The sequence below is a fragment of the Acinonyx jubatus genome, chromosome D1, assembly GCF_027475565.1.
Source record: "Acinonyx jubatus isolate Ajub_Pintada_27869175 chromosome D1, VMU_Ajub_asm_v1.0, whole genome shotgun sequence".
Classification (NCBI taxonomy): Eukaryota; Metazoa; Chordata; class Mammalia; order Carnivora; family Felidae; genus Acinonyx; species Acinonyx jubatus.
The window spans coordinates 56,262,741-56,286,375 of NC_069390.1; the positions used below are offsets into that span (position 1 = coordinate 56,262,741).

Genomic DNA, 23,635 nt, shown 5'->3' on the forward strand with positions numbered 1-23,635 from the left:
ATTCTACTCAAGCCACTCCTGTGGCTGTCTTCCTTTCCCTATATTCATTCTTTTTGTTTTGTTTTATTTAAGTATTACTGTAGGCTAATATCATTTAGAAAGTGAGTGGTTTGGAGGCCACTAGGAACTGTCAGCTCTCTGAAGGCAAAGCCTGTAGTACCAGGTCCTGTTCTTTAAGCATGACGGGCACTTGGTGGAGTTGGTGGACTGAGATATAAAGCTGGCTCCCCTGGGGAACTATGAGGTCCTGAGGGAAGGGGCCTTCTGTCTTCTCCTGCACCTAACTCAGGACTATGGCTTTTTAATTTGCCGGAAGATGTATATTTCAAGTTTGAGGCCCAAACTACCTTCCTACACTCTGGTCTCCATGTCCTCAGGCCCAATTCTGGCTCTCCTAGTCACCAATAAGAAGTTACTAGAGGGTTCCAAGCAGAGAAGTCACATGATTTATTCACCATCTTAAAAGGTTAACAGATGCTGTATGGGGAATGGGTTGCCAGAGGCAAGAGCAGAAGCAGACAGGCAAATGAGGAGACTCCTGCAATAATCTAGACAAGAGGTAATGGTGGTTTAGATCAGGGTGGAAATGGCTGGAGTCGTGACAAATACAGTAAAACCTTGGATTGCGAGTAACTTGTTCTGAGAACATTCCACAAGATAAGCAAACCTTTCTAGTAAATTTTAACTTGATAAATGAGCAATGTCTTGCAATACAAGTAGCACATGACGCCGAACATCACATCACAACTGAGCCAATGGTTCTGTGTCTCTCCTCCCTCTCTCGCTGTGGGATTGTGGGTGATCCATGCTCAGATGCTTGGTCTCAGGCCGCAGTGTTTGGCAGAGATCAGTGATTTTTCAGAATGTTGGAAGGTGCCCACAACTGGCACTAGTGTATTTTTTGTCACTTCAAAGTACCCATGGACCGTCCTTTGCTTTTCCATACAAGAGTAACCTTAGGAATGCTTTGCTTCATTCTAGGTCAGGGTGTCTGCAGAGAGAGACCCTTTCCTCTGCTGCCTTATTGCCAGTTACATTAAATACAATATATGACAAGTTTATTAATACTGTACTATAGTCATCATCCATGTGAGCATGTACAGTGGCCCCCATGCAGAAAAAGGCTGGAAAGAAAGGCAGTAAGAAGGAGATGATTATGGTGGAGTTTAAGTAAAGGAAATCATCAAGAAGTATAAACGAGTTACATGAGTGGCCGAAATTGCAAGATTTTATAAGAAGTCTATGTCTGCATCTCGTCTGCAGAGGAGGAGAAAAAGGCGGAGGAATCCCTCACTTCACATGAGATTAGGGAGATGTGTAAAATGTGGAAAAGAGTGTAAAATTTTGTAGAAAAGAAAGAACCTGAACAAGGCTGTAGCAGTGTGAGTGATGAATCTGTTTAACGACAATGCAATGTCACACTGCCTCCTCAAAAGGAGACAAAAGCAAGTGTCATTGGATAAGTTCCTGTTGCCCAAAAAGAAAAATATTCCACTGAGCCAATAGATAGCAGTGATTCTGTTAGTGATAGTGAAAGTTGTCCTACACAATAACTCTCCTCTCTTGTCTCCCTCACACCAACCATGAAGTTTTCAACAGTAAGTGCAGGTTAATTTATTTTTCTTTATATTTTGTATTTTCTTTGTATTTTGTATTATGTTACAATACTGAAATCATTTTTATATGAATATTTTTGGGTTGTGGAACAAATCATCTAACTTTTGATTATTTATGGGGAAATACACTTTGATATACAAGTGCTTTGATTACAAGCTTGTTTTCAGAATGAATTATGCTTGCAAACCAAGGTTTTACTGTAGTTAGATTTGGATATATTTTAAAGACAGAGCTGCCAGAATTTCTTGGTGGACTGCAAACAGAGGCACTGGAGGTGATTCCAAGGGTTGTGGCCTGAACAACTGAACTAGAAGCATAGAGTAGCTGCTTAACTGAGATGGGGAAGGCTGAGGAACAGATCTGAGGAATAAAATCTGAAGTGAGTGTTCATTCGAGTATCTCAGATATCCAAGAGCTGAGTAGGCAGTTGGACATATGAGTCTAGAGTTTACAAGAGAAATGCGAGCTAAGATAACCATCAGCAGTTGTCAGCAAACAGAGGGGACTTGAAGCTTTGAGATCAGATGGGGTCATCTAGAAAGCAAATGCAAAGACTGAAGTATAAAGACTATGTCCTGGGTGACTCCTATATTACCAAGTAGGGGAAATAAGGGAGAACGAGTAAAGGTAGCTGAGCAGAAGCAGCCATGAGGGAGGTGGAGAACCAAGAGGAACTGATACCTTAGAAACAAGTGAAGAAAGTGTTTAACGGAGAGAGATCAATTATGTTACATGCCACTGAGGTCAAATAAATTGGGCACTCAGATTTGATAAGTGGTTTAAGAATATGGGTTTTTCAATAAATAAAGTTTTTGTGGCAACCTTGAAGAGTCCCTCTCCCTTCCAGTGGCGTGAAAGAGTGGATATGACTGAGACTAGTCAGAAAGAGTCATGAGGAAGATGACTGAGACTAGATAATGGGATGGTGAGAAGCGAGTAGATACAAAAGGTGGTAGAATTAACAGACCCTGGTAGCAGATTGGCTCTCGGTCAGGTCATGGGGGATAAAGGAGCAAGAGGATGGGAAGATGATATCTATGCTTCTGGCAGAAGTAGCCACATGATAGTAGTTGGGTTTACAGAGATAAGGAATGCAGATGGCAGAGTGGGGGAAGCAAAGGAAGGTGACAAGTTCAAGTCTGGGACATAGTGAACTGTCTGAGGTACATCAAGGAAAAGATGGCCAGGATACAGTTGGATCCATGTGTGTCTGTAGCATGGAAGAGAAGTCTAGACTGAAAATAAGGATCTGAGAGTCGTCAAACTGTAAATAATAACTGGAGTATTTGGGAGTGGTTGAGATTTTCCCAAAGAAACATCTACAAGAGCAAAGGACATAAACCTGGGGAAAACAGGATGTAAAATACTGCTGTCTCATCTTCTACCTCCTTCCTCCCCTTTAAGGAAGTTGATAAAACTAGTTTGCCCACAAGCAGTTAAGCAAACAGAATCAGAAGTGACTTTACAGTAAAAAACAAAAAACAAAACAACAAAAAAAGTAACTTTACATAAATACCAAGAAGCTGTCCCAGTGAAGAGGTACTTTATCAGGAGAGGTAAGAGAAAGCAGAGGCAGCAGAACCTGATTCACAGGTAATATGAAACTGCCACTGGTTGACTGTGTAGCAGTCCTCCCATCTTCCTCCCCTCCTGGAAGAGGTGACAACCAGAGATGAAGCAGTCATGACTAGGAGAGCTAAGGGCTGGCCTCTATACCCTCTCTGTGTGGCACTTGGCATTCTACAACTTCTCTGTTAGGCCTGATAATCCCATCTGACAAATGAGGAAACAGACGCAGAAAGATCAGAAGACTTGACTGACTAATGTCACACAGAGACCTAGATCGACTATACTGTTGGGGAAGGAGCAGGAAAAAAACCTGTTTCACAGATGCTGGAAGTGGAGACTGTCTGCCAGGTTCCTGGGCTCTGGGGCATCATTTCAACTTGGAGTGAAGGATTAGGCCTTCCCTTAGATGGTGAGGCCAGAGCAGCTGAGCCAGCACTTACAAGCTCTTTCCTTTTGCAGGGATGAGTTGTGTGCCTGGCCCTACAGCAGGTTAGCTATAGCACAGCAGTCCTAGGACACTCCTTAGGAAGAGCCCAGCAGCCTCTCAAAATGCTTCTCTTCAATCTTCAGGGCCAAGGCCAGCCTTAGGAGGAGGCAGAATAGATGAAATTCCCAAATGAGGGTACAGGACAAGGCTCCTGCCCTCCCTTCCCCGACTCTCACTTTGCTGACAGGGCCTGAGACATTACAGAGAACAGAAGATAAGAAAATAGAAGCTTTCATCAAATGGGAAACCTTACCGCCAAATTTCTAATCCTACTTGCTTTAGCACCCATCTTCTCGACCTTCTCCATCTTCCTCCATGCTACAGGGTGAGTTTTCTTTTTCCTCTCAAAAGGCTACCTCCACATGTGCTCTGGATCCCATGCCCCCTCTGACTCAGGGACCATCTTTTCTATTTTCTCTCCCTCTCCTGCACCTTCTCCTTCTCCTTTTCTCTATTGGATCATTGCATTAGCATAAAGAAAGCTGTAGCCATTCCCATATGAAATAAAACAAAACCCTGTATCTTTATCGCCTATGCTATTCCAGCCACTATTCTATTTCCCCGCTCCACATTCACAGGCAGATTTATGGCAGGAGCTTGTGTCTCCATTTTTCACCATTCAATCGCTCTTAAAATTTTAGTTACATACAAATTTGTGATTTCACTGTGTAACATAACAAACTATGTAACATATGTAAATTATAAAGCAGAATAAAAATGAACATCTGTGAACCCACAACCCAACCCAACTGTGAAAATAAAGGAAACCTCACTTAAAATGGAGTCATTTGTAAGAAGCAGACCTAGCATTCCTCAACAGTAATCTTACTTTACATACCCCAGCAGGAAAAAGGAAGAATTCTCCTGGCCCAGCAACAACTCAGCCAAGGAGAACTCAGCTGAAAAGCCCCTCCCAGCTTCCTCCTCTCTCTCTATAAAAGCAAGCCCCTCTCTGTTTTGCACATGTGCCAATGGTTTACCATAGTTTGCTTGTTCCCAAAGTGCAATACCTCTACTATTCCAGAATAAACTCATTCAGCCAGTAAAATAACTGGCTCTTTTGTTTTTGAAGATCAACAGAACCAAACCTAAGTACTAAAACATTGCTAATACTGCTGAATAGACCTATGTGTTCTTTCTCCCCTATCCTCCACAACTATGAACACTGTAGTCAAACTGTTGAAAAACAGAGAAAACCCTAAAAACAGAGAATAAAGGTCACATTACATTTGGGGCAGCGACAATAAGAATGATGGTTGTTTCTCATCAGAAACAATGTAAGTCAGAGTATGGAATGATTGCTCTAAAATGCTAAAACAAACAATTCAAGTTGGAATTCTATATCCAGTGGAAGAAATATCCTTAAAAAGTGAAGGCAAAATAAAGATATTTTCAGACAATTGAAGCTGTTACCAGTAGGTCTGCAATACATGAAATTCTTTTTTTTTTTTAAATGTTTGTTTATTTATTTTGAGAGAGAGAGAATGAGTATGCACATGTGAGCAGGGGAGCGGGGCTGAGCTGGGAGAGACAGAGAATCCCAAGCAGGCTCTGCACTGCCAGTGCAGAGCTCCACATGGGGCTCCATCCCACAAGCTGTGAAATCATGACCTGAGCCGACATTAAGATTCGTACGCTTAACCGAATGAGCCACCCAGGCGCCCCTGCAATACATGAAATTCTAAAGGAAATTCTTCATGCTGAAGGGAAATGGAGCGAAAAAATCAGGATGTGAAGAAGGAATGAAGAACACCAGAAATAGTATGTGGGTAAATATGAAAGTATATTTCTTGTCTTAAATTCTTCAAAGTGAGGCCACTTTTAAGGCCTTCAGAGACTGTAAGCTGAGAAGATTATGGTGCCGCTGCCCAAATAAAATTCACAAACAAATATAATGAAGTGAATCAAAGTTCTGATTTATCCCATGGTAACTATTTCAATGCTTTAAAAAATACATGTAATCCTTACTTTTTTTTTTTTTTCTCTTAGCTTTTGGTGCCTCTACTTGCTAGTGCCTTAAATACATACTTGATTTGATTCCTAGGTTACCAAGCACTGGGTAGCAACCAAGAGCACCAGATTCAGAAAATATGCTGCTATGAATGCATCAAATCGTGAGAGAGGGTCATTGTTAGTGAGGACCACCAACCTCCTGAGGTTTCTTGGGCCTGGGACTTTCAATGTGACAGTTTTGGGTGAACTGTGATGTCTGGTTACCCTAACTAGGACCCAGAATGAGGTCCTGAGGAGAGAGGTGGCCCTGAGAACAGCACACAAACAATGGAGTTTTGCTGTGAGCAAGAAAGAAAAACAGCTGAAAAATATATGAGGCTTGTTATCTTCTCAGAACTAGACATGTCCTTTAATTGAAGTGAAAATTCGTATTTCTCCCTCTCCCACACTTTTATCTTATAATAGATCAAAGACAGTAAATTCCTGGGAGTTGGCACATCATGAAGGCAGAAATATGAAAGAAGGAATGGCGGGTCTGTGTGGCAGTTGAGAGATGACAGCTCAAAGTGGCTCACAGACTCCCTTCCTGGGGGGTGTGACTCACTGACATTTCACCCACTTGGCTGGGAGAGGAAGAGGGAAAGGGAACCAACAGTGTCTACTTTTTTCCTCTAGGGTAGTTCTTGCCATCATTCTATTAGGTAAGACTCATTAGCCTGATCTTATGTATAAGGAAACAGAGACTCAAAGGTCAAGTCTCTTGCTCAAGATCTCTTAATTAACTTAGTAGCAGATTCAGTATTTCACTTCATGGGTGCCTTGCTCAAAAGCTTGTGCTTGGTACCTGGATCAAGGTCTGTGACTCTAGCATAACTCCTGATGGGTACGTATGGGATATGCAAGAGGAAGGAGAGGAGCTGGTGACCACAAACCAGAGTAGGAATAAAGGCCACAAAGATGCAGAGCTCCTGGGTCGGGACTGGTATCTCTCCTCTCCTTTGGGAAGGATTTACAAACCTGATAAAAACTAAGATGTATGAGAATTTAGGTTGATCCATGTGCCAAATAAATGAGATGTCCTCAAAATGGTGCTGGGGAAGTTGAGGGAGAAGGAAAACTAGTCAAGGGATCAGACACCTGATGGCTTTTCTTTAGGACTATCCCCCAGGCTCTCAAGATGTTTCTGGACTGACCCAATTGGTCATCAAAGTAGGCTCTGGAAGAGCATAAAAAATGTTTAAGTGTTAAGTACAAAATGAAACCCATATAAAGGCAAATCGGTTAGAAAAATATACCTTAAGTCAAGGGTCATGATTTTAAAGTGGTGTGATGGAAAGCATAGAGTTTTAAATCATATGTTTTAAGTCACTTATTGTTTGGGAGACCCTGGGCAAGTGACTTAACTGTTATGGGTCTCAGTTTCTATATAAAATAGAAATAATATATTGTGGTCTGTATGGAAAATTCTGAGCTTCAATTTTCCTTTTTTTAAATGGGGATAACAATATCCCATCTTACTGGGTTGTTGGGAGAATTAAATGAGCTTATACATGAAAGCACTTAGCATTATGTCTATTGCATAATAAGCATTAAATATGAGTTAGCTATTACAATTAATAGGCTAATATATTTTGTTCACAGTATGTATTATTCTCTGAAATTATCTTTTTTTTTGTTTTGTTTTTTTAAGTTCCATGAGGCAAGAGCTTTATGCCTGGTTCACCCCTAGAATTTAGAATAAGTGCCTGGTACACAGGCACTATTTTGGCTCTTTTCTCCAATACATCACTGCAGTTACTCTTGACCATCATGCTACCAAATCTGAAAGACAACCCATCCTCTATTCAGCACCCTGGGTGAATTCTTTAAAATTTAAATCAGATCTCACTCCCCTGCTTAACACACTTCAAAGGATATCTTAGCATTTAGAATAAATCTAAACTCCTTCTCGTGGCTACATGTCCTGTGTGCTCTGGGCCCTCTGGCCTCATTATGTCAGTTTCTATGTTCCAGTGCCACTGGCTCTGTGTCAGTTCCTAGACCATGCCAAGCTCTTTCAGCCTCAGGGACTTTGCATTTGCTGTTCTCTCCAACCTAGAATACTCCTCTCCAAGTTTCTTACATGGCTGGCTCCTTTTTTTTTTTAATCTTCATTTATTTTTGAGAGACAGGCAGAGTGTGAGCTGGGGGAGGGGCAGAGAGAGAGGGAGACACAGAAGCAAGCTCCAGGCTCTGGGCTGTCAGCGCAGAGCCCGATGTGGGGCTTGAACTCACGAACTGTGAGATCATGACCTGAGCTGAAGTTAGATGCTTAACTGACTGAGCTACCCAGGCACCCCTGGCTCCTTCTAAGTATAGTAGTTAGCAACACAGATTTTGAAACCAGAGTGCTTAGGTTCCCATTTTTGCTCTATCACTTAACACCTGTATGAGCCAAGATACTTAATCTCTAGATTGTGCCTCAGATTCTTCATCTTTAAAAACAGAGATAAAATATGTACCTCATTAGGTTGCTGAATGTAAAGAGTTAATATAAGGTGCTTTGAACAGTGCCTAGCAAGCACCACCATGACCACCATCTTTCAGCTTAAATACTGCCTCCTCAGAGACCCTGTTCTTTATCAGAACACCTAGTACTCATCACAATCTGACAATATATTTTTTTGTTGTTTACTGTTTGTACTCCACAAGCAGGGAATTTGTCTTACTTAACTACTGTATGCTCAGAACCTAGCACAATGCCTGATACAGGTACTCGGTAAGTATATGCTGAATGATTACAAAAGTAGTTATAGTATTATTAATATTTTCTTGCCACCTGTAAGAAAGGTCCAGAGCTGTGCCACGGCAGCAAAGAGGAGAGCTGGGATCTGTACCCGGGTTCCAACCACCCACCTCGGATGAATGATGGTTACAAGGTGTTCTGTAAACAACAACAGGTATATCTCTGATATTCTCTTCTTCCAGATGTTAACTCATCTGTCACAGTTTGCTGACGTTGCATCTCCTGCTTGAAGCTTCCTCTGCTCAAGCCCACCTTTGGCTTAGCGGAGCTCCCACAGCACTCAGTATTCATTTCTTGGCTGAGTCTTATTTTTAATGTTTCTGCACTGTTTCTTCCACATATCATCTTAACTGATGATGCCCTGCTCTTAACTCATTTGCACTTCCTCACTGTTCCTGAGCACCTCGTGCACCTCTGGGCCCCCAGAATGTGCTCAGCACAAATTTGGAGAGTGACCACTGCTGCCGCCTTTTCAGGAATCTGGCCTGGGGCAGCTTTGCATTGTGCCCATGCTTTCATGGAAGAGATGAGGACTCTAGGAGAGGGGGGTCAGCCAGCTGTTCTCTTACCTGATCTGTTGTGGCCGGCGGTGGCAAAGCTGTAGAGAGTGAAAGGATCCGCAGGGAGGCCTCCAACTGCTGAGGAGGCAAAAAGAAGTTGGGCACCACAATGGGTTCCGGGCTATAATGGTAGTTAAGGGGCACAGATACATTGAAATCTGCTCCCCTTGCCAGACTGGCATCTCCACTGGCCTTAGTCATCCCTACTTGTCCAACTTATTCTTGTACAGTAGTGCCTTCTGTCTGGAAGGCCCTGCCCACCCCTAACAAGTCGCAGTCTATACTTTCTGCAAGGGTCAGTTAAAATCCTTCCTCTCCTAATGTTAGACCTCAGTGATCCCTCCTTCCCCTCATTATTTCCCTAGAGCCCTGCATGAGGCTGGTACGCAGCAACATTTAAATGATACTTGCTGAGGTCCTGCTGACCCACAACTGACCCGTTAGAAGCCAGTCAGACAGGGTTGGGTTGGAAGGTGGCCCCAAGGACAGTGTCTTAGGCTGGAGGGAGATGCCTGACACTGAAGGAGGCTGGTCCTCCCAGTTGTCCTCTGCCAACATCCAGGAATGAGGGCTCTACATGAGGGGCTGTCTGTGGATATAGCTGGTTCACCCAGTCTGCATCTGAGCCCTAGAAGTCAAGTACCACATCTTATACTTTTCCTGGTACTAGATGTACCCAGTACTGTGCTGAGAACATGGTGTTTCCAAAAATATTTGTTCAATCAAAGCACTGATTCAGTTTGGGAGGGGACTACTTTGACGTTCCAATTTTTTGTTTCTGTTCAATAAGCTAAATATGGTTCTGGTTCAAATTGTTTTATCATGGTTCTTCCATGCTAGAATTTAAGCTCCAAGAGGGCAGAGATTATTCATCTCTTTTTCAGTCATGTTCCTGTCACCTAGCACAGTGCCTGGGACATAGTAAGTTTTTAATAAGTATCTACTGACTGCAGCGTATCCTCAAGGCTCCATTTTGTGTGGGTGGTTCTCCTTTTCCATGCTCTGCCTGCTCCCCTTATCTATTTCCGGAGACACCTACCTTTATAGCTGGCCTCCTCTTGGATGTCTTGTAGGCATATGTCCAAAATGGAAATCTGTACCTTCCTCCAAAACTATCTGTCTTTATGTGCTAGTCCCTATCCAGTCAATGACATCACTTACCTAGCAACTTGTAACAGAACTAAGTCTACTTTGTATTTGTTTTTCTCTTCCTTGCGCCTAATTCTCTCCCATCTATGATGTAGATTAGATTAGCCAGGCATAAAAGGCTCTTTAAGATTTAGCCCTGCCTCACCGCTCACCATCTCATGTACCCCTGGACTCTAAGCAGAGTGAACTGCTCCCCACAGGTCAGGCTCTTTCACCTGGCTATGCCTCTGCATACACAGTTCACTGTAACTAGAATTTTCTCGTTTGTTTACAGGATGTCTATTCATCTTTGAGGTCCAGCTCCACTGTCTCTCTTCCCGGGATACATCCAGTGTTGTGGTAGCTTCCTCCTCTTGCTCCCTAGCATTTTGTCCAGGTTTCATCACAACACCTAGAACAATAAATTCTATCACTGCCTGTGTCCTGCCTCATGATAGGAACTTCTTAAGGTAAAGTCTACTTCAAATCTGTCTTCAGGAGAGCACCAAGCCTGGCAATACCCATTTTTTGAAATTCAGACTTGGGAAGGTCTGAATTAGAGCACTACCCTTAGGACCTGGTCACATGTGACTGCTCCAGCACAAACTATGTATTCTGAGCACAACTAAATTGACTGTAAAGGCAGCATTGTCAGAACCCAGGCTGAGTGAGGCTAGGAAGGAACTCCACTGGAGGTGGTCTGCTTTCAGTGCTCACCCTCCAGCCATTTCATAGTTTCAGCCTTTCTGAATCCCTACCCCTCTACCTTTTAGTTTCTCTCTGCTCTGCAATAAGAATCACATCATACAGTATGTACAAATGTTTCACACTCATTTGATTTTCTCAGGAATCTTGTGAAATTAGGATAGTTCAATTCAATCTACATTTACTGATCCCTTCTCTGTGTAATGTCTGGTGCTGGGGACACAGAAAAAGACAAGGTCCCTGACCTACCTAGAGAGTGTACAGTCTGGTGGGTAAGGGATTACTGCCCCCATCTTATAGGTGAAGAAACTAAGGCTCAGAAAGGTTAAATTGTATGCCTGAAGTCACACAAATAATAAGAAAATGGGTCTAGAAGGGTCAAAAACAGGCCCCCTGGCTTCGGGTAGAGAAAGATCTCTTCAGTAAAGCAGCCTCCTTCACTGGTAGCTGTGCAGTAACCCTTGCTTGCCGTTGGGATGCCAGGTGAACTGATCTGCTCAGCGGGGTAGGCAACAGATATGAGGGCTGTCGATGGGTCTAGGTAGTTCTTCCCATTACAGGGCCATCTGTGTTTCAAAGGAAGAAGAGGGGGAATGGCAGGTGCCCCTTCTCTCCATTGACACTATCCTTCTGGGCGGTAGGGGGAGTCGGGCAAGTCCATTTCAACTGTGCCCACTTCCTCTCTCCTTGTCTTATTCCTTGTCTTACTCCTTGTTATTACTTGCCTTTTTCTGAAAAAGTGAAGTATTAGGCAAGTCACTATAACTTTGGGCCTCAGTTTCCCTAAATGCAAAATAGAAATGATGATACCTTCAGGACTTACAATGATGGAATGAAAAGGTATGTAAAGTGCCTGGCACATAGTAAATACTCAATCACTGCTAGTACTCTCCCTTTCCCTCTCTCTGCACCCTCCATTTCTATTTCAACTGAGATTAATGGTCTCATTCCTTACATCCAGAGCCCTGCCTTCAAGTGTAAAATACCTAATAGATTAATTCAATAAATCAGGCTGGGCCAGGCCAATGAATGTGCTACTAACACTTAAACCTAATTCAAAACATTATGCTTCAGAGGGCAGGGGTTAACAGTAGCATCATAGCACCTTATTAGGACCGGCAAGTCTTGTGAAGGAAGGAGCTTCCTATATCTCCCAGTGCATTCCATGAGGGAGGCCACTGTTCATGCTCACACTCACGCACACACTAGGTTGGCCTAAGTGCTAGCATCCAAAATGCTAGAAATGGCGTAAGGGGCTACTTGTGGGAAATACCAAAGGATACAGGAGACTCTGCCTTGTGGACACCTCTGATCCAGATGTTGCCTGCTTCTGATGGATGTCAGGGCAGTTGATGGGTAGGCCCTGATGGCTTTCCTTTCTGCTCTGGGAGGCTAGGCTGAGAGGGAATTTCTCAAAGCTATCAGCAGAGTCACTTAGCTCCGTGGAGGCAGCTTCATTCTCAGTCTGGGCTTCTGGCTTGGGCTCCTGGTCCTGATCTGCTCTTGGTGAGCTCAGTCCCATGGAGGTTTTGCTCTGTTGGGCTCCTGAGAGTGTTACTTGTGAGATGAGCTGCGGGTCTGTTAAGGCAGGCTCTCCATCCCTTGCCTGAGAGGCTTCACCCTCACAAGCAACAAGACTTTGCCTAGGAGAACCCTGCCTAAGCAGGTGGGGGTTGACAGCTCTTCCTGGGCTGGACAGAGGGCTACTTTTACCCTTGAGCTCCTCTCTGGGGAAAGGCTTTGAAGGACAAGAGGGGCCTTCCCTGTGCACCTCATCAGGCTGAAGGCTGATGATCTCACTTGTGTCTGACATGAAACTGGACCAAGGGCTAGTTTTGTCTGTCACAGTGGTGATGTCATTAAGGGTCCTGGGCTCAATGATGTCTTCTTCATAGTCCTCATCGCTGTAGACTGGGTCTGCCTCAGTTTCCTCACTGCTCTGCATCCTTGTATCGGGTACTGTGTGCCCCAGGGACTCATGGAGCAGTCCTCTTCTGCTTGAAGTCTCTTCAAGAGTAGGGGGAGTTAGGCAGTTTCTGCCCTCATCCATCACTTGTGCCAATGACATACTGGGAGCTGTTCTTCGTTCCTGCATGGCCCCTGTGTCCTGAGCATCTGGTAGGGTGGGGACTTCTCCGCTTCTACTCCTGGCTTGGTGAGAACTCAAAGATGCTTGAGAATTCCTGGTGATGGTCTGCAGATCTGAACAGCAACAGATATCACTCTTACTACAAGGTAGGGCCACAGACCACTCAACTTTCCCAAGCTAGGCTCTAGCTTCAGATGTATTCTTGCAATCAGACTTTGAAAAATCTTAAAGATCGTTAATCCACCCAAGTCAGTGAAACTATATTCAAGGCAGTACAATTTCTAGCACTTTATTCTAACATCAGAGGACCAAAATCTAATCTGTTTATAGTTGTGGTCACATCTGTGGAAATGCTTTCAGAGACTATCTGCTCATGCTCAGGAATTCTTGGGAGCTAGGAGTCCTGGTAGGCATGTTCATGCTTCCATTTACTTCAGTAATTACCTATATTAAAAACCAAAATGAGAATCTACTTATTTACCTATTTGATGACAGTTATTAAAACCATATATTTTACTTGGAAAATAAAAGCAATTAATCTATCACCCAATTGGTAAAGTAGGGGAGGTTTATTACACAGAAAATGGAGGGAGGATGGCATTATGGAAAGAGCAGAGGTTTTTGGAGCTAGTCAGTCTTGGGTTCAAATCTCTACTGTCACTTATTGTGGTCATGAGCAAACTATCCTCTCTCAACCTGTTTATCTTTAAAATGTTATTAACACCATCCTTTGCACAGGGTTATAGTAAAGAATACATCACATAAATGAGCACACACTTTGTGGCACATATATAAACAACAAATGGAAACTACCAGTCATTTCAAATTGTTTTTGTGATTAAATGGGAGGGAATAAGTTAATAAATAGAACTACTAAATGGTTTGTTTACATTATTATTTAAGAAGAGAATGTTAGGAATTGGGAGGCAGATTTGACTCTCGGGGTGTGGGGTCACATCTCCCTCATAGCACCTGATGGGAGTGCTCAGCCTATAGGAGGTGCTGGCTAAATTTAATACATTATCAATTTTCATGTCTTAAAGGGAGTGAGTAGATGTATGAAAATGGAACATCTCTACCTGCAAACAGGAACAGGAACCAGGAAGGTTAGTCAATCCTGATCCCTTGGCCTGAACTATCCTTTCTGTCTTGGAGGTGTCTTTCTGCTTTTTACATACCAGTCCATCCTTCAAGGCCCTGCTCTACTGCATCTCCTCTGGGAAGCCTTCCTAGGTGCACCAGCTGGATGGGATGGCTATACAGCTTTGTTCTATAAGGAAGCATTTAAGATGCTATTGTGTATGTTTTCCCCATCAGATTGTGAGCTTCTTAAAGGCAGAGACCACATATCTGATTCATGTTGCATTTTTAGAGTCCAGCAAAGGACCTGGCACATAGATGTGGCATAAATGAGACCCCCTCCTCCCCATCAGTAACTCACTCTCAAGATTCACTGGTACCTACTTGTGTAATGACTTCTTCCAAAGTGTACTAAGACACGATGGAGGCTGGGGAAGTTTATTTTTTTAAATTGTTTTCTTCGAGGGGTGCCTGGGTTGGCTGAGTCAGTTGAGCGTCCAATTTCGGCTCAGGACATGATCTCGCAGTTCACAAGTTCAAGCCCTGCATTGGGCTCTGTGCTGACAGCTCAGAGCCTGAAGCCTGCTTTGGATTCTGTGTCTCCCTCTCTCTCTCTGCCCCTCCCCCACTCATGCTCTGTCTCTCTCTCTCTCTCTCACAAATAAATTTTAAAAAACATAAAAAAATTATTTTTAAATTGTTTTCTTCGATCTAGTCCTCTCTCCATTTCAAAATTGATCCTCTCCTTATAAAAGTCAGTTCTCCTTCTGTCATCACCTTGCTTAGAACTCCCCATTTTCTTCCAGGATAAAGATTAAACTCCCAAACTTGGCTTCAAGGTCCTCCAGCTTCAATCCTCATTTCTCTTCTCTCTCCTCTTTTAATATACCCATTTAAAGGGGTTCTCTCTATGCTCTCACCTCTACCCCAAACAAGCCTCCATTCTGCTCTTATCCTTTCTTTCTGGGGGACAGTTTCTTCAGTTGACTATAGAATGTACACTTGATGAAAGCAAAGATAATGCTTGTCTTGTCCATCTTCCTGGAACCAGTAACACAGTGGTACCTGGCAGAGTTTGTGCTCAATAAATAGATGACTGAATATTTCCAAGCAAATGGAAGCCAAATATAGCATGTACTTTGGAAACCCTGGCTACTGACAGGTTAGCTATCTGGGAAAGAGGGTAGGAAGAAGGTTTGTACTTCATATCAGTCATGAGTGGCTTCTTTCCACTTTAAACAGAGAAAATTAAACTTATTCATCCCGGTGTACAATATACATATTTTACTTCAGCAAAAATGACACCAAATGATGGCTAAAGGTACTGATCTAACTGATTTCTCACAATTCCCCAAACTGTGCCTGATATATAAGTTCCCAGGCCTTAACCCAGCATTCTAATTCAATAGAATGGAAGAAGACCCAGGAATTTGTATTTCAGAATAAGTACCCCAGGTGATCCTTATGCTTAGGCACCTTTGAGAAATACTTGTTCTATAGTAGTCTCTGTCTGGGCTGCACAGTAGAATTACCTGGGCAGTTATGAAAAACACTGATGCCTGGGTCTGCACCCTCAAAGATCCTGTTGTAACTGACCTATGGTGCAGCCTGGGCATCTGGATCTTGAAAAGCTCCCTCAAGAATTCTAATAGGCAGCCAGAGTGAGGACCACCGCTTTAAGGGGTGTTTCAAAGGGTTGACTATGGACCACCAATATCTAGAATCATCTGAGGTACCTGCTAAAAATGCAGGCTTCTGGCCTCTGAGAACTAGAATTTTAAATATGTCTATAGTTGACTTTTTCCTGAAAGTAGAGTGGCACAAGTTCAAGAACTGCTACTAAAGAGCTCACCTAATCCACTCTCATCTTGTTGTGACTAGGGAATCCTCAAGAAGGGAAAAGGTATGCTGAGTCAAATCGTAAGTCTGGGCAAAAACCTACCAAGAACCTGACCTGGGTCTCCGGCCTCTCAGTCCAATGTGCTTTCCACTTCACAATTTCCTGTGCCATGCTTTTAAATCTCTCCTTTCAAAAGGAAGACAGTAAATAAATAATATAGTGAAAGCTGTTGGTCTCTCATTTGTCATAGGGGCTTGCCTGAGGGATGTTTTTTGAATAGCATCCAGTGACCATAACTCCTCAACAAGAGGGGCCCTGAGCTATACCTGTGATTAAGGAGCTGACTTGCAACACCAGGTTATTGGATTTCTCCAGAAGGCACTGGCTGTCAGGCTCTAGGCTGCTAGCTCCGGGCCCAGGATGGTCCCTATGAGTCTCCTGGGACTGCATGACGGCAGGAGGCTGAGGACTGAGGGGAAGTAAAGGCTTGGTGAGCTTCTGACTGAAGTACCGTTGGATCTGATCTAGCTCACTCAGATTCCTCCTGTAAAAAAAAAAAAAAGAAAGGGAGAACAGGACAAAAGGGTCATTCACTGGGATTACAAGCATCTTTTATGTTCCTCTCAGACTATGATCTGGCTACTGGGGGCAACTTTCCACTCCTTATGTCTAGCTAATGAGATTCCTCTTCTATGTCCAGGAAAAATCTCCCCTCCTGTAGGAAACCATTCTTGACTACCATTCCTATCTAGTCTTCACATCCTCTTACTCTGACAGACTAAGGCCTTACTCTGGACTAACACTGACCTTTGCTACCTCACAGTCATTCTTCACTTGATCTAAGCCAAAAGGCCGAGAAGCGATTACCTCACAATCATTCTTGATCTTTCAAGTAAGTGATTTCTTGAAGCAAGCCTTCTCTGAGCCTCTAAATTGGTTTAAGAGGTCTTCCTTTATGCCTCACAGTTCTGTACTCTTCAATCACATCATTTGTTTCACATCTCTATCCTCTGATGTACTGTGAGCTCTGTGCTGATTCCTTTATATCTACTGTACCCAGCATAGTGCTTGTCACAAAATAAATGCTGAATGGATAATGAATAAATGACTTAAAAAAAAAAAATCTGTTCAAAAACTTTGAATGGGGCCACATTCATTCTTACCATTCTCCAGAACTCAGGACTCCAAATCTTGTGCTTTCTCCATAATAGATGGGCCCTGTCCCAACTAGGTTCATTTCTGCCTCATACCTCTGAATGCTGGAGCCTGAGTTCAAGCTACTCCCCTTGCTCTGTCCCTATACTATTTTAACTTTTTTTTTTTTTTTTTTTTCTGAGAGAGCACAAGCAGGGGAGAGGGGCAGAGGGAGAGGAGGAGAATTTTTTTTTTAATGTTTACTTATTTTTGAGAGAGAGAGAGAGAGAGATGAGAGAGAGACAGAGCATGAACGGGGGAGGGGCATAGAGAGAGGGAGACATAGAATCCGAAGAAGGCTCTCTAGGCTCCAAGCTGTCAGCACAGAGCCCGACGCGGGGCTCGAACTCAGAGACTGTGAGATCATGGCCTGAGCCGAAGTCTGACACTTAACCAACTCCGCCACCCAGGTGCCTCGAGAGAAGGAGAATCTTAAGCAGGCTCCACACTCAGCATGGAGCCTGACGTGGCGCTCTATCTCATGACCCTGGGATCATGACGTGAGCTGAAATTAAGAGTCAGATGCTCAACCAACTAAGCCACCGAGGTGCCCCCCCACCTGAGTTTTCTTATCATGTATTAGTTTCCAAACTAGGCCATGAGCATTTGGTAACAGAAGATAATATCTCAACCTTCTTTATTTCTCTGGTACACTCAATGTGCCTGGTATAATTGGCACTACATAGACACTAAATACCTGTGAAGTAAATTGAAAGTCGTTTTATGCTTTTGTTAGGAACAGTCTGCTGTGTTCTACCATCAAATCCAAATTAAATGAGAGAATACAAAGCTGATCCTTAATCTGTCATTAGAAGCCACGACTCTCTCAAATCACAGTGGATTTATGGACTTCAAGCTGTATTACAAAGCTGTAATCATTAAGACAGTATGGTCCTGGCACAAGAAAAGACACTCAGATCAATGGAACAAAATAGAGAACCCAGAAATGGACCCACAAATATATGGCCAACTAATCTTTGACAAAGCAGGAAAGAATATTCAATAGAATAAAGACAGTCTTTTCAGCAAGTGGTGCTAAGAAAACTGGACAGCGACATGCAGAAAAATGAACCTGGATCACTTTCTCACACCATACACAAAAATAAACTCAAAATGGATGAAAGACCTAAATGTAAGACAGGAAGCCATCAAAATCCTTGAGGAGAAAGCAGGCAAAACCTCTCTGACCTCGGCTGCAGCAACTTCCTACTCAACATGTCTCCAGAGGCAAGGGAAACAAAAGCAAAAATGAACTATTGAGACCTCATCAAAATAAAAAGCTTCTGCACAGCGAAGGAAACAATCAGCAAAACTAAAAGGCAACCGAAGGAATGGGAAAAGATATTTGCAAAGGACATATCAGATAAAGGGTTAGTATCTAAAATCTATAGGAAACTTATCAAACTTAACATCCCAAACCCAAATAATCCAGTGAAGAAATGGGCAAAAGACATGAATAGACACTTCTCCAAAGAAGACATCCAGATGGCCAACCAACACATGAAAAAATGCTCAACATCACTCATCACCAGGGAAATACAAATCAAAACCACACTGAGATACCATTTCACAACCATCAGAATGGCTAACATTAACCTCAGGCAACAACAGATGTTGGCGAGGATGCAGAGACAGAGGATCTCTTTTGCACTGCTGGTGGGAATGCAAACTGGTGCAGCCACTCTGGAAAACAGTATGGAGGTTCCTTAAAAAATTAGAAATAGAACTACCCTACAACCCAGTAATTGCACTACTAGGTATTTATCCAAGGGATACAGGTATGCTGTTTCAAAGGGGCATATGCACTCCAATGTTTATGGCAGCACTATCAACAACAGCCAAATTATGGAAAGAACCCAAATGTCCATCAACAGGTGAATGGATAAAGAAGATGTGTGTATATATATAAATACACACACACACACACACACACACACACACACACACACACACACAATGGAGTATTACTCAGCAACCAAAAAGAATGAACTCTTGCCATTTGCAACTACATAGATGGAACTAGAGGGTATTATATAAGCTAAGCGAAATTAGAGAAAGACAAATGTCACATGACTTCACTCATGTGAGGACTTTAAGATACAAAACAGATGAACATAAGGGAAGGGAAGCAAAAATAATAAAAAAACAGGGAGGGGGAGAAACATAAGAGACTCTTAAATATGGAGAACAAACAGAGGGTACTGGAGGGGGGATGGGCTAAATGGTTAGGGGGCATTAGGGAATCTACTCCCGAAATCATTGTTGCACTATATGCTAACTAACTTGGATGTAAATTAAAAAAATAAATAAAATTAAAAAATCACAGTGGTTTACTTAGGTGTCTACATTTGGGTGTCTGCCACCTGCCACTTGTAGCAGGAAAATGCAAACAAATGTTAACTGGGTGAAGCTTTAAAGAAAATGTGCAAACCCAACTGATCTTGTCAGAGGTTCTGGGTATAGAACCTACTAATACTAAGCTGCAATTTTCTTTCTGTGAAAAAGGTTTATTAATATTTGCTCTGCAGACCTCATAGGATTGCTGTGACTCAAAAGAAGCACTGTTTTAGGGCTCTGTGAATCTAAGGAAGTAATAATGCAAAGTCGCTATTTTGTTTCATCTCCATTTTTAGAGAATTCATCTACTAGCAGTTTTCAAAACCTGGTTCTAGATCTAGCAGCATTAGCATCATCTGAGAACTTCTTAGAAATGCCAATTCTCAGGCCCTATCCTAGACCTATTGAATTAGGAACTGTATGGGTGGGTAGAACAATTGCTGTTTTAACAAGTTGTTCATGTGATTCTGACACACACTGACTTTTGAGAACCACTGTTCTAGGGCAGTGGTTTATAGCCTGGTAATTTGGCCCCAAGAACACATTTGGCAATGTGTGAAGACATTTTTGGTTGTCACAATCGGGGCAGGAGAGCTACTAGTATCTAGTAGATAGAGGCCAAGGATGCTGCTAAATTCTTACAATGCGTAAGACAGGCCCCCTACAGCAAAATATCTGGCCCAAATGTCAATAGCGCTGACACTGAGAGAACTGCACGAGAGTTTCTTTTTCTCTTTCTTGGTAGATTCTAAAATATGTTATGTGAGTGACCCAACAAAATGCAGCCACACTGTTAATGGTTTTACTTAAATAGCCTCCAGTCTCTAGCTGAGAATCTAAAATGAGAATCTGAACATACCACTTCCTTATAATACAAAAATTTGAACAATTTCCCATAGTCTATAGTATAACTGTTCAATTCTTTTTAACCTATGTTCCACCAATCAAAAATATTTTGCCAATTCTTTTCTGAGTTTGCTTTAAGAAACCAAATGATTTTTTTAAATTTTTTTTTAGCTTTTTCCAAATATAAAATCTTTCAAATATTTTTTTCCTCAAATTTTACACACTCTCTTCCTCCATTCCCCATCACTTTCCACTTGAGGATCATTTGTTCTAAAAGTCCAAACTCAAGCTGACATTCAAGGCCCTTCAAGATGGTGCTACAGAACTTTCCTTGCTCTTTACATCTTAGGCTCAGCTGTATCCTAACTGTACTGCTGGTATTTCTCCAAACGTGACTTGCTGTTTCAAGCCTCTGGGTCTCAGCATGTTTTCTGCATAGAATGTCCTTCACATTTGTTGACTTTCTCCTTCAAAGACTAGTTCAAGTGTGATTTCTTTAAATATTCCCAAAACCAATTTAGAATGTTACTCATTCCTCCATCTACCCTCGGCCAGAAAACCTGCAGCTCTTATCACACATCATTATAATTACCTGGCAACAGACTATCTCCTTCCTTTTCTGGGAATGGTAGAGCCAGGACTGGAAGTCAAGGCTGTTGGACTCTGAAGCCAAGACCTTTTCACAGGACCACACTTCTTACTAGATAACCCAGGTGCTGATTCAGATGATCTATAATGGCCCTTTCAATTCTCACAGTGCTTCTGTGGCTCAGATGCTGACTGAATTAACAAAGAGGGAAGCATTAACAGGACAGATGGTGATCTGGATGAATTCAGTGGTTGTGAGGAGGACAGTGGGCAGGATGAGGGTCTATAAATTGTAAAGTAGATATGAAGCTGTATAATTATTAGCTTTGGTGAATAATCTAAAGTTCCTGTATTAGTGGAAATAATATAATAGTATAGACCAGTGAAGGAATGGAAGTCCCCAAGTAGAGACAGATTTATCTATGAAGAATCTTGAGAGGATCCAGGGTCCAATGCAACACTAACACAGACAAAGTCCCCTCCTACACCTCCCAGGGCAGTGGTAGCTGACAGAACAGCAGTATTGCAGGTTGCCATAGCCCATTTACCTTGTGCTTTACTATGGTTTCTTGTGTCTTTTCTAAGCACAGGGTCTTACCTGAGAGAAGTCAGAATGGAAGTGTGGGAGGAGGACAAAGGCAATGTGGTCAGTTTGTCATCATGTGGCAAAACTGCCTCTCCCTGCTGCAGGGATTCATGAAATCGGCGGATGTTCTGTACATGCTCTTCATGGCGTGATGCCTGACTTCTTGCAGTACTGCTTCTGTCAGGAATAAATGGGGCCAAAATAAATTCCCAACCAATGAGAAAACTAATGTGACAATCAACAAATAACCCTCCTACAATGGTATTGCAAATCCCTCCCCATTACCACAGTCCTGGCTTCAGTAATTCTTGCTTAGATGACAACTATCTTCCAAATAATCTTGCCTTCAGTCTTAACCACTCTCCTTTATTATTTTTTCCCTCTCTTTTCAAATGTGAATTACAGTGTAGTTAACATATAGTGTTATATTAGTTTCAGGTGTAAAATATCAACACTTCCATACTCAGTCCTCATCAAGTTACATGTATTCTTTTTTTTTTATTAGAGAGAGAGAGAGAGAGAGAGAGAGAGAGAGAGAGAGAGAGAGAATGAGCAGGGGAGGGACAGAGAAAGAGGGAGAGAGAGAAGCCCAAGCAGGCTCTGTACTGTCAGCGTGCAGCCTGATGTAAGGCTTGATCTCACAAACCGTGAGATCATGACCTGAGCTGAAATCAAGAGTCAGATGCTTAACATACTGAGCCACCCAGGCACCCCAAGAGTGTACTCTTAATCCCTTCACGTATTTTACCCATCCCCCTTACCTCTCCTCTGGTAACCATTTGTTTGTTCTCTATGGTTAAGAGTCTGTTTCTTGGTTTGTCTCTTTTTTTTCCTCTTTGTTCATTTGTTTTGTTTCTTAAAGTCCACATAGGAGTGAAATCATACAGTATTTGTCTTTCTCTGATGGACTTATTTTGCTTAGCATCATACGCTCTAGATTCATCCATGTTATTGCAAATGGCAAGGTTTTGTTCTTTTTAAAAATATTTTTTAATGTTTATTTATTTTGAGAGAGAGAGTGCAAACAGGGAAGGGGCAGAGAGAGAGGGACAGAGAGAATCCCAAGTATGCTCCGCACTGTCAGCACAGAGCCCAATGGGGGGCTCAATCCCACCAACTGCAAGATCATGACCTGAACTGAAACCAAGAGTCGGATGCTTAACTGACTGAGCCGCCCAGACACCCCAAGATTTCATTCTTTTTAATAGCTGGATAATATTCCATTACACACACACACACACACACACACACACACACACACACACACACATCACATCTTCTTTATCCATTCATCTATCAGTGGACACCTGGGCTGTTTCCATAGTTTGCCTATTGTAAATAATGCTGCAATAAACACAAGGGTGCATTTGCCCTTTGAATTAGTGTTTTTGTATTTTCTGGGTAAATATCCAGTAGTGTCATTCCTCTATGTAGGATAGTTCTATTTTTAACTTGTGAGGAGACTTCATACTATCTTCCAGTGGCTGAACCAGTTTGCATTCCCACTGACAGTGCACAAGTGCTCCTTTTTCTCCACATCCTTGCCAATACTTATTTCTTGTGCTGTTGAGTTTAGCCATTTGGACAGGTGTGAGATGATATCTCATTATGGTTTTGATTGCATTTCACCAGTGATGAGTGATGTTGAATATCTTTTCATGTATCTCTTGGCCATTTGTAAGTCTTCTGTGGAGAAATGTCTGTTCATGTCTTCTGCCCATTTTTAAATTGGAGTATTTGTTTCTTGTGTGTTGAGTTGTAAAAATTCTTTATATATTTTTGATATTAACCCTTCATTGAATATGTCACTTACAAATGTCTTGTCCCATTCAGTAGGTTGTCTTTTAGTTTTGTTGGTTGTTTACTTTGCTGTGCAGAAGCTTTTATTTTGATATAGTCCCAATAGTTTATTTTTGCTTTTGTTTCCCTTGCCTAAGTAAACACATATGGAAAGATGTTGCTATGGCCGATGTCAGAGAGTTACTGCCTGTGCTCTCTTCAAGGACTTTTATGGTTTCAAGTCTCACATTTAGGTCCTTAATCCATTTTAAGTTTATTTTTGTGTATGGTGTAAGAAAGTGGTCCAGGTACATTCTTTTGTGTGTTACTGTCCAGTTTTCCCAACACAATTTGTTGAAAAGACTGTCTTTTTCCCATTGCATTCTTTGTTGAAGATTAACTGACCAGCTAATTATGGGTTTATTTCTGGGGTTTCTATTCTTTTCTATGGACTTATGTGTCTATTTTTGTGCCTGTACCATACTGTTTTGA

At 42.3% G+C, this 23,635-nt stretch overlaps 1 protein-coding gene and 1 long non-coding RNA gene across 11 annotated transcripts in view; one reads left to right on the plus strand and one right to left on the minus strand.

Annotated features, from left to right (window-relative positions):
- Positions 1–23,635, minus strand: part of C2CD3 (C2 domain containing 3 centriole elongation regulator) — a 143,633-nt gene that overhangs the window by 8,004 nt on the left and 111,994 nt on the right. For 7 of the 10 annotated variants that reach the window (XM_053203667.1, XM_053203669.1, XM_053203663.1 and 4 more), the window contains 4 exons: positions 21,377–21,541; positions 16,140–16,357; positions 12,088–13,006; positions 8,981–9,092 (listed from right to left, as the gene is read on the minus strand). In XM_053203667.1, the coding sequence (XP_053059642.1) occupies positions 8,981–9,092; positions 12,088–13,006; positions 16,140–16,357; positions 21,377–21,541 (1,414 nt within the window). Of the gene's footprint in view, positions 1–316; positions 549–6,704; positions 6,843–8,980; positions 9,093–12,087; positions 13,007–13,193; positions 13,338–16,139; positions 16,358–21,376; positions 21,542–23,635 lie in introns of those variants that run through there. The other 3 variants (XM_053203664.1, XM_053203666.1, XM_053203671.1) reach the window with 3 other exon arrangements.
- On the plus strand, positions 6,809–20,342 carry LOC128311860 (uncharacterized). The gene is made up of 3 exons (XR_008290496.1): positions 6,809–10,569; positions 13,937–13,999; positions 17,744–20,342. It is a non-coding gene; the product is annotated as an uncharacterized LOC128311860 (long non-coding RNA).